The sequence below is a fragment of the Astyanax mexicanus genome, chromosome 1 (genome assembly GCF_023375975.1).
Source record: "Astyanax mexicanus isolate ESR-SI-001 chromosome 1, AstMex3_surface, whole genome shotgun sequence".
Lineage (NCBI taxonomy): Eukaryota > Metazoa > Chordata > Actinopteri > Characiformes > Acestrorhamphidae > Astyanax > Astyanax mexicanus.
The window spans coordinates 109,802,623-109,813,980 of record NC_064408.1 but is presented as its reverse complement, the minus strand read 5'-3'; the positions used below and the strand labels follow the sequence as shown (position 1 = coordinate 109,813,980).

At 38.7% G+C, this 11,358-nt stretch overlaps 1 protein-coding gene across 4 annotated transcripts; it reads left to right on the top strand.

The window, feature by feature from the left end:
* The first annotated feature begins 417 nt into the window (after positions 1–417).
* On the top strand, positions 418–6,412 carry pdp1 (pyruvate dehydrogenase phosphatase catalytic subunit 1). 4 transcript variants are annotated; one of them, XM_022679639.2, is made up of 4 exons: positions 471–501; positions 1,151–1,191; positions 3,084–3,972; positions 4,874–6,412. In XM_022679639.2, exons 3-4 carry the CDS (start codon positions 3,118–3,120, stop codon positions 5,582–5,584), a joined length of 1,566 nt encoding a protein of 521 aa, XP_022535360.1. In that variant the 5' UTR covers positions 471–501; positions 1,151–1,191; positions 3,084–3,117; the 3' UTR covers positions 5,585–6,412. The 4 variants fall into 4 exon arrangements, with proteins under 4 accessions (XP_007236565.1, XP_007236564.1, XP_022535360.1 ...); XM_015602247.3 differs by having other exon boundaries at positions 500–563; XM_007236503.4 differs by lacking the exon at positions 1,151–1,191 and having other exon boundaries at positions 418–501.
* Positions 6,413–11,358: the final 4,946 nt, after the last annotated feature.

Here is an 11,358-nt window from a genome sequence, read left to right as displayed (position 1 = left end):
GTAATTTGATAGATAGATACATAGATTGAAAGTGACAAACATACATACATACTTACTTACTTGTCCCAAAGTATATTTAACTAGCAGACAGTAAGAGTTCTGCAACCTCAGTCTCCCACATGATGTAACTTAGTAGCTCACTAGCAGGTAGTGGTGTTATCCACTGCGCCACCCAACCCGGTGTGGTAAGTGTTGTTCCTTAAGGGTTAACTGCGGCTTTATCCAATTAACCTTGCTGACACATAAACAGTGCACTACACCGACACACACTGGCCTACTAGGGCCGCTCCTTTTCCTTCCGCACTTCATAGGCAGGTAGGGAGCGATTTGGGACAGAGCCAGTGCCTCTTTCACGGACCTGCAGTTACGTAATACTAGCCAATCAGCTGCGGGTTGGAGCGTGGGCTCTGAGGGGGGCGGGGCGCGGGCTGGGTGCTGCTGCTGCTTCTTGTATCTGTCCACATTTTCATCTGCGGCAAAACTGAGAACCCCGCGGCGGAGGTAAGAGCTGGAGCTGGTTAACGGAGGAGGACAGATCCCTACCTGCGGTTTATAGAGTGATAGTGAGTTAAGATCGCTGCTGTAGGGCGGTCTGCATGATTACTAAGCCTCTGCGGTGGATGTAGGATTTGCCAGCGGGGCGTAGTTTGCGTTTGAGGAATATATATAACCGTAGCTGTGAGTTTTAGTTAGTTAGCATTAGCTAGTTAATATGCTGTTCAAAATAAATGTAATTTAACTGGTTAGCTGTCTTGTCTAGTTTGATTACAATGTGTGCATTTAAGGTGGAATGTGTATTTAACCCAAATATCAGCCGTGAAACTGTTGTATTGTGTTTCTAACTCCGGTAGCTGGCTAAGCTACGCTAGCTAACTAGCTAGGCAACCTATCTAGCTAACTACTACATATCTAACGTATCTGGACAGAGTGGAATACCGTAAGTTACGTTACTTGCGTAGTAGCTAGGTTGCATAGCTAGCGTTAACTTTTTAGGTAGCTAACGTAGCTAACACCTGATATGCTAGCTCGTAATGCTAGTCGATGCTAACCGGTATATTTAAATAACTAAGCTAAGCTACATTGTTGTTTCTTTTGTATACAGTATCATGTTAAGGAGTTTAATCGTTTTATATGTAATCTATTCTTTTAGACATCCGGAGATCATATTCAGCAACATAATATACACACAAGGTAACGTTAATTTGGTTAACTGGTTGAATTGTCTCCAGTGTTTAAAGAAACGTAAGAATGCTGTTTTCTGTCTGTAATGCACAGAAAAGAGGACTTTAACATTATACTATAAAATCTAGGTTATATAGGCAAACCAATCCAGTCAACTACATTTTTTAAATAGTTTTTTTTATTTCAACTGCATTGGAAGACTGTGTGTAATATTTTATACGTCATATTGACCTTTTTATTTCATAAACCATCCCTAAACAGTAACGTTAAATAAACAGGATAAGAAAATGTTCTAAATAAAATAAACACATGCTGTCCATTGTAATGGATGCAGGGTCTGAAAGGGTTAAATGTCACTAAAATGCATTTAAAACGCATTACACATAAAAAAGACAAAATTATTCTTATTAAACATAAGAACAAAGTTATGCAGTGCTGTTGCAGGATTTGCTTTAAACTGAGGGGAAAAAATAAATTACTGGGGAAAAGCAATGTTGCTTATAGTAAGGTTTGTATCTTAAATAAATTAAGTGGAAAAATACTCAAGTTTTTTTTGAATATTTATCCATGCAGTTCTGCAAAAACCTAGTTAACATTGTGATGTGATCAATATACTGAATGTAGAACAGATTATTCCATCACTGGATTTTTTTCTTCCCTGATGGCACAAGCATATTCCAAGATGGTAATGTCAGGATTCATGGGGCTGGAATTGTGAAATAGAGTCCAGACCTTAACTTCATTGAGAATTTTTTGGATGTGGTGGAGAAGACTTTGTGCAGCGGTTAGACTCTACCATCGTCAATGCTACTGCAAGATCTTCGTGAAAAATATACACATATAGCTTCATATGATCAATAGAAATTATGTAAAACTATGCATTAGAATCTAACATGAAAAGGCAGTGCTGATTCCAATGCATATTTTTGAAGTATATTTTCTCCTTATCGTATAAAGTGGTATTTTAAAGTTACTAAATTTCTTGTTAATAATTTGTACTCAATGTGGAAGTTTTTTTTAAACGTCCTTTCTTCTTAAAAGCCTCAGAGAACTCTTTCGTTATCACCATGACAATACCATTTAGACCATGAATCTTGAACACACCCCTTTTTAGCTCTTGGCATGAAAAAGTCACTCTTCATGGGAATGCACACTGATGCTAAATTTAGCGTCCAGCATCAGACGCTTGATACTTTGGAGGAACCAAATGTCCCACTGCCCCATAATTTAAACCCCCTCCAGACCTTTAACTCAGCACTATAGCATTACATGTAACTTCCAGGCAGCTTGAGTGATGTAACTTTATCGTGGGTTGCTCTCACAGACACGGCACATTAAAATTCAAAATGCCTGCAACCCTACCGATATCTTATTGAGAGAGTTAAAATACCTTAATAATTCCAAATTGTATCCTGAGACCTGATAATTTATATGTACATACTTGCCTTTTCTGCCACTAGAGCTGGACAGTAATTTAGTATTAATGTATATCAAAATAGACAATGTTTCATTAGCTGTAATGTTTTTTTTTTTGTTAAAACACATTTCCAATTTTGCAATGTATAGTGCTTGCATCGTCTGTTGTCAGTGACTGACATGTATTAGTCAGTAGAGTGCATAACAGTGTAAATAAAATGTGTATAGTGTACATAGGCACAGACATCTATTCTTAACATTAATTTAAGCCATTTTATATCCATTTCATAATTGTATATCATAGGTCAAAATCAAATATGTTGATATAATATTGTTCAGCCTTAGGTTATACTGTGAAGCAAGATTAAAACGCAGATATTTTAGCACATATTTTAACCTAAAGGTAACCATTCTTCCACAGTACAAATATAAAATTTCTGTTCAACATATTATTTTAATATGCTAATTTCTTTGCTTTCCTGCAGGTCCTTTGAGAGTGGTTTGTAAAGCTGCATTGTTATGGCGGCAGCCTGCCAGTTTTTTCGGCTAATCCGTGGCAGGGAGTTGGGTCGGTTTTGGGCGCCTTCTGTTCTGTGCCAAAATTGCTGCCTTTTTCATCACCCCTGCCATGGTGCATACCAACCACTTGCAAATTCAGACTCACGGTGGAACCAGTCACGAGCCTATAGGACTTCAATTGCACGGCCCACCTACTACCTTACACCACCTCAGGTCAACAGCATCCTGAAGGCCAATGAGTACAGCTTTAAAGTGCCAGAGTTTGATGGCAAGAACCTCAGCTCAGTCATGGGCTTCGAAAGCAACCAACTTCCTGCCAATGCGCCCATCGAGGACAGGCGAAGTGCAGCCACCTGCCTGCAGACTCGTGGCATGCTTTATGGTGTATTTGACGGACATGCAGGTTGTGCTTGTGCCCAGGCACTCAGTGAGAGACTCTTCTACTACATTGCTGTCTCCATGCTGCCACACGAGACTTTAGTCGAGCTGGAGAATGCAGTGGAAAGTGGACGCCCTCTTCAGCCCATACTGCAGTGGCACAAGCACCCCAATGATTACTTTAGTCGTGAGGCTTCAAGCTTGTACTTTAACAGCCTGCGCACGTATTGGCAGGAGCTGCTGGACCTGAGCACACCCGGAGAGAAGCCTGATGTTTCTGAGGCACTGGTGAACGCCTTCAAAAGACTAGACAATGATATTTCCCTGGAGGCGCAGGTGGGAGACCCCAATGCCTTCTTGCACTACTGGGTGCTGCGTGTGGCCTTCTCTGGAGCTACAGCTTGCGTGGCACATGTGGACGGAAATGATCTACATATAGCCAATACAGGTGATGGCCGAGCAGTGCTGGGTGTACAGGTAAGGACATGAATTAGATTTTTATTTAACCTTTTATTTTTTTTTAGAACAAAATAAACAGCTGCTAAGGACTCTGCAGCAGATAAACACAAACCCCTTGGCACAATGCCTGATGTTAGACAAGAGCTAGAGTGTTAAAAAGCATGTTGGAGAGTGGATGGAGCACCATATCTGCAGAATACATAATTCCCCAGCTCCAACAGTGTTTTAGGGACGAATTAGGCATGAGCTGGGGTGGTGACATCCACCTCTGTAATTCTTGCTCTTCCTAAAGAAAGCAGTGAAATCTTTACAACAATGTTCAAAGTCTAGTACAAAGTTTCTTAAACAAAAGCTAAATAAACTTGTTTTTAATACCTTTGATTTTAGAAGAAACAATGAATGAGCAATTGTGCCATCATTTTGTTCATAAAATGTATATATTGGTCATACAAAAGCCATATTTCAGTTTTTGCTGCTATTAATGTTTTGACATTTTGAATATTAGGACTGTTTTGGTAAATACAAATTCAGTGTGATGTATGGGGTCTCTTGCATTGAATGTGGATGTGATTTCTGCCCAAGTTGCTTGTCTCAATGTTTTTGTTTGCATGGACAATACTAGCCAGACACAACAGGTCACAGTCCTGTCCACTGTGGGTAGTAATGCCTTCAATGACATATCAGGCCTTGCCATGAGCACATTGGCCAGTGTTCAAGCTTACTCACAACATATAACATTTCATGATCAATTTGAATACTGCTGCCCTATAACTTTTGGCATGTCTGTGTATAATGGTTTCAGTTTTAAAAATGTTCTCCCCCTCCTTGACATAATAAAAATTAAAATTTTACATTAATATTAATATAATATATAATATTAATATAATATAATATTTACATTGCATACTCCTTTGTCTAGGAACCTGATGGATCCTTCTCAGCGATGACCCTCTCCAATGACCATAATGCACAGAACGAGTCAGAGGTGATGCGAGTGAGGTCCGAACACCCACGCTCCGAGACCAAGACTGTGGTGAAACAGGACCGCTTACTGGGCTTGCTCATGCCCTTCCGGGCCTTCGGTGATGTCAAGTTCAAGTGGAGCATCGAGCTGCAGCGGCGTGTGCTGGAGTCCGGTCCGGACCAGCTGCACGAAAACGAGCACGCCAAGTTCATACCACCCAACTACCACACGCCCCCTTACCTGACAGCAGAGCCAGAGATCACCCGGCATCGGCTGAGGCCTCAGGACCGCTTCCTGGTCATTGGTTCAGATGGTCTGTGGGAGACGCTGCACCGGCAGGAAGTGGTACGCATCGTGGGTGAGTACCTGACTGGTGTCCACCAGCAGCAGCCCATCAGCGTGGGTGGCTACAAGGTGACCCTGGGCCAGATGCAGGGGCTGCTGCAGGAGAGGAAGGCCCGCGTCTCCTCAACCTTTGAGGACCAGAACTCAGCCACTCACCTCATCCGGCACGCCGTGGGCAGCAATGAGTTCGGCACGGTGGATCACGAGAGGCTCTCAAAGATGCTCAGCTTACCAGAAGAACTGGCCCGCATGTATAGAGATGATATTACTATCATTATTGTGCAGTTTAATCCACATGTCATTGGATCACAGCAGAACTGAGCACAACCTTTTTTTATTAGTGCTGTTTTGCTGTTATTATTTTTTTTCTGTTACACAGGCTGTTACTCGTGCAATCGCTCACAAATAGTTATTTTATTTGCTTTGGCTGTGGGTTTCAGTTCTGGTCCTGGATTACTCTCGTCTTGCACATTTTAGGGTTTGCATCATTTACTTAACCCTCTGGAGAAAACACAATGTATAGGCCAAGGGTTCTCCAGAAACAGGGTTGAAAGTCCCTGTTCTCATTAATCTAAGGCTATGCAGCATCTAATGAGTGATGTTTTCTAACCCAAAACCCCTCTCGCACAGTATATTCATTCTGCCTGACATTATGAGGTCATTAGGTGGGCAAAAACTATACACAACTGCATGCATGCAAAAAAATCAGTCTATTTAGTTGCTGCACCAAGTTATGTGAAAGCAGGGCTATTGTGATATCTTTATGGAACATTTAGGTTCTAACATATTATATAACATTAAGCAGTTGCCTAAAGCAACATTTATTTAATATGTAGCCAGCAGTGGCATGGCCGTAGATTAGTTTGCACAAAAGAGTATTAAAAGTTTTTGGAACATCCAACTTGCCATCTTTCTAGTAATCTTTAGGTATAAAATACTCAGTGCACGTAAGTAACCTTGACTCAGTGGCACGCTGAATTATGTGTTTCATTGCTAACTACCACAATGTTTTACTTTTTTAAAATCTAGGTTTGTTGGTACCTGAAGCCTTAGCTGTTCTAAAAAGGTGGCAACAGTATAATGAAATGGAATATTTTTTTAAATCTTTTTTAAACTGGTCACGCAGTTTAATAAATAGTTCATCTCTTATTTTAGGTTGTCAGTTCTCTTTGTTTTGACCAATTTAATTTGTTCAGCAAAAAAATAAAGAAGCACACATAAGCTATCACACATCTTGGCTGAATGACACAGGATAAGTCATCAGTCAGGTTAATTAAATTTTTTAACCAAATATTCTGACTGTTTTAAAATTTAAATGCAAATGACTGGGAAGAATTTGGAGAAAAATGACTTCAATCATTTTTCCTATAGTCAAACATTGCTTAGACCCTGGGCTAATGCTGAAGGCAATATCCCCAATCATCACTGTAGTGTAGAATACTGAGGGAATGAGTAAATGAGAGGCAGCGCACAAAAGGGAAGTTTTGTGAAGGTGTGAAAGTGGATAACAGCTAGTACAAACCTACAGTTTGTAGGTCTAAAGTTAGGGTGTGTCTGAGTCTTTTTTTATTTTATTTTAATTAATTTATTCATTTTTTGTATTGTTTTTACCACCTCTGCTACAATATTTGTAGCAGTGAGGCCAGACTCTAAGGACTGAGTTTTGACATGCTGTGGGTTGGGTCGTGTGGTAGAAATAAAATGATGCCTAAAATGTGCATCACAACAGGTAATTCGTCATGGTTAACAGGATTGTTATAAATAAGTGTCAAAAGTTGCTGCTGTTTCACAATGCATATTAAATTACTATATTAACACTGTTTTAATGAAACCTATGCTGGCCCATACATTAAGTAATAATCCCACACTTTAAAGGCCAGCTGGCATAAAAAAATAGTCGTAAGGTTTGGATGACATCAACATAAAGTCTTAAGCTATAAAGGCACACCTTACCCACTAGGCCTGTTACGATAATTACATTATAGGCTTATCACACAATAAATAGACATGACCTTAATAATATTTGATAGCTGTGATATCGTCAGTCATCACTGTTATGATTATACAAAGATTGTGTTTATTTGTATGTTTGTTCACAGTGAACATAGTATCTTATCCAGGCATGCAATGACCAGTGCTTTAGTAACGGTGACTCCATAGACACAGTGTGGACTTTAGTAGGAGATGAAACTGTCAGTAGCATTGAATAGTCTTAAATGACTATCGTTTATTGCAATTTTTTCTGTAACAAAATATCACCCATAAAATATTGTTATCGTGACAGGCCTATCCAACATTTTAAAAATTTAACTTTTCTTGTCTTGGGTGTAACAACTGGTGAATAAAATATCTGTAAATTGAAAGTAATCTGCTGTATAAGAGCTGTATATACATTACTTCTACACATTATGAGCTTATAGACACAATGCCTCACTCCATCTAACACTTTTATAAAAGTCATTATGTGACACCCACAGCCATAACACAGGTCTAAATGTTCAAATGAGAGCTAAGATGTACAGTTGAACATCATGTGCCAAAACTTTAGAAGTCTTGTTTACTCTGTTTTAAATAATTTATTATTACTATATTAGTTTCTTATTAAAGAAATGAATGAACCTTGGGAGAAGGTTCAGAATATTTCTAGGTGCTTGTGTAAGAGAGAACTGAACCTAGCATCAACGATCTGCCTTAGTCAAGTACAAATTAAGTGTTGTCTCTAATCCAGAATGTGACTTACAACATATTGACTTTAGCAGTAGAGCTAGAAAGTTGAATTTCAAAAGGCTTAATTGCCAAACATTTCATAACACAGATTGATTGTAAATTATAGTGATGTGGATGAACAGATCTGGATGAAAGATTCTGTTTTTCTAACATATTTAGGGTCAGATACAATTTTTGCATGCTGTTGGTGAGCTATTGGTGATCAGACAACATATCTAAAGCACTTGTAGTTTGCATGTTCCAGATTTTCCTGGATTTTCACAGTTATCCCAATGAGCTACCAGTACCAAATACTACCAATATCCTTATCTATAGCACATGGGTGTATCTGACTTAATTTAGTGTTAAATTGATGACGTTTAATCTTTAATTGAGAAATCTCTTAGGGTACTCCTAAGTAAGTGATGGTAATAGGTTTGTTTTTTGTATCAGATTTTATCACGGTCATAATTGTTGCTTTACTTGGAGATTATTTTGCAGTTGTTTGAGAAGAAGCAGATCCGATCTGTACCATTTCCCAATTCCAGTCTACAGATACTCTAAACCTTTTTACACCTGATAAGCCACATAAAACACCAGACTCATTAAAGCCTCATTTAAACCATATACAAATATTGTCATTTTCAAATTTGTCTGAGATGCTTTTGAGCAACATTTCTAGCAGTACTTCAGTACTAATTACTGCACAATGAGTCAATTTGCATATTTCAGTCTTATGAACCAACATGTTTGACTGTCAGGTTGTAAATGCATGTTGTCCCTGAGGGCTGGGTTGGGAAATACTGGTCTGTGTAATGTTTGTGTAATACCCATGCTATTATCATCAGTTACAAAATGAGCTGCATGGACTGATATATTCCCTTTCTGTACTCTTCATGACCTGATGTTACACTAGGCCTGACCCCTTGGCACTCGCTGCAGTCCTGAACTGGCTCATGTGAGTGGATGACTGCATAGCAGGCCAAAAATAGCTCCTCTCGCCCTTACTCTGTGTTGTTGTACATTGTGTTTGAGGGTTTGGATGTATGTCCTTCAGGTTAAGAATGTTACTGCAGAAAATACACAGCCGAACTTCTCTAAGTGGATACCCTGATGTTTTCAAGCTTATTTTGTTTTGGTCATTTGGTTTCACCTGGACATTTAGGTGAATACCTTCTTAGTAGAGGTGTGCCAAAAAATCGATTCACATAAGAATCTTGATTCTCATTTACTACGATTCAGAATCGATTTAAAATGTCCCAAAATCGATTCTGAGGGGCGGGTTTTAGACTGATTTTGGGCTGGGTATTTTTGTTGGACCTGGCAACCCTGGGGATAGCGCTTGTCCTTTCAAACGGAGATCTTCCAGACACACACAGAGCGTAGGTGTTTGAGAATCACCGGTAAGATGGCAGAACAAGCACTATATTACATTAGATTAACGTGTAGTTTCAATGTTTTATGGCAGAATGCTTCATAACAAGCATAAAAAAGATCGCTAGTAGTTAGTTTCAGTAACTGTTAGCTAGCTAACTAGCTAACTTTCCAGTTCCACCTTAAATAACGCTACAGGTGGCAGCGGGCTGCAGCATTTAAGGCGGAACGGAAAAATACAATAAGCTAATCAGAGCTAATTTCAGCTCCTCATCACAGAGGAATTAAGGAATGGACCATATGAATTAATTTCTCCACCTCCTGCCCCCTTTCTGAAGAAATACAACGACCTTAAATTAACTAGTTAATCAGCAGCTGCTCCTGAACTTTAGCGCTCCACTGCTATCATCACATCAGCCCAGCAGCGTCACCTACACACCACCGCTAGTAGCCTGGTAATAAAGCAGTGTTATTTATTATTTATTTATTGTTCATTAACGTCATTGTGATATCCCAGTGATTCCTCTGTCACTGAGGACCCACATTCCTGCACATTTTATTGTTTTTGTAACACATTACCTGCTCCAGGACCAGTGTATATTATGGAGGGTTTTTTTTCAATAAGATTCATAAGCCAGAAGCAGAAATTTTTATAATTCAAATCGTTTTGAATCAAAAATCGATTTTGAATCGAATCGTGGCCCCCAAAATCGGAATCGAATCGAATCGTGAGATAGTAAACGATTCCCACCCCTACTTCTTAGCTTCTTAAAGTATATGGAGACTACCAAGCTGGACTAAGATCACGGTTCAGAATGATAGATGTTTCCGTTTTTCAGATCACTCCTCTCTGTCTTTTTTTCCATCCCTTATCTTTCTCTCCATTTGTTCATGTGTGTTTGTATGTTTTATAGCTATCCTCAACCCCATGCTGAGCTCAGAACCATGAGTACCAGCTCTGAAGTGGTTGCCGTTTTGCCTGTAGGCTCATTTTTTGCGCTCTTGTACAGATGGCAGAGGTTGTTTGACTTTGAATGTTTGACACAGTAAAAGATGTGTACATATTTACCTTGACGTATTTATCTTGAGAAATGCTTGCTTAATACTTGAAGGTCACTTATTCAGCTTAATGCCTTTGAAGCATTAAATATATATTAAATATTTACAACTTGCAACAGGTGTATTTAACAATATTACCACATGTACTGGTGTATGAATTGAGAATGGTTTGGTTGGTTACTCTGGTATTTTGTATCTAGAATATTTTAATAAAACATTGAATGTCAACCAAGATGTGTCTTTGTTTTTTTATGTACTGTGTAATAGTTTTAGATGCAGACATTTGGGACAGTATAGAAAAAAAAAAAAATATATATATATATATATATATATATATATATATTTACTTTTTACTGCAGACAATATGAACCCAATACATTTAATCTTTTGTCTGGTCAGTTTAATTTAATTTGTTAATGTCTATCCACTCCTGCATTTTAGGCCTGCAGCGTATTCCCAAAAAAGTTGGAACAATAAATCATTTACCACTTAGTAATGTTGCCATTCCTTCTTAAAATATCACTCAAAATATGTTTAGGCACTGATAATGTCAAGTGCTGAAGTGTTTCAGGAATTATTTAGTCCCACTCATCTTGCAGACACATCCTAGGATGATTTTTAACAGTATGGAGTTGTCATTTCTCATTTTCCATTTTAAAATTATCCACACAGCAGGCATGTGTAATTTGTGCAGCATGTGGACTGGTATTGTCTTGTTGAAAAATGCATAGAAATCTCTATACATAACACTGTTTTTAAAGCATTTTGTTCTGGAGATAAGAGATGAGATCCTTTGCCCTGTTTTGCTCATCAAATAATCTGACATTCCTGGATGCTTCTTTTGTAGCATGGTACTATCATGTTTGAAATCATTGTTTTTTCCCAGAAGTGCCCTGTTTTACAGGTGCCTAAAACATGCCCACGATAGTGTACATGTCCGTCTTTACCTGTTCAGT

Excerpts from the sequence above, each read along its gene's own strand:
- pdp1 (XM_007236503.4), top strand. The coding sequence starts at position 3,118 with ATGGCGGCAGCCTGCCAGTTTTTTCGGCTAATCCGTGGCAGGGAGTTG. Across the intron at positions 3,973-4,873 it reads GAGCAGTGCTGGGTGTACAG|GAACCTGATGGATCCTTCTC; the intron begins GTAAGGACATGA and ends TCCTTTGTCTAG.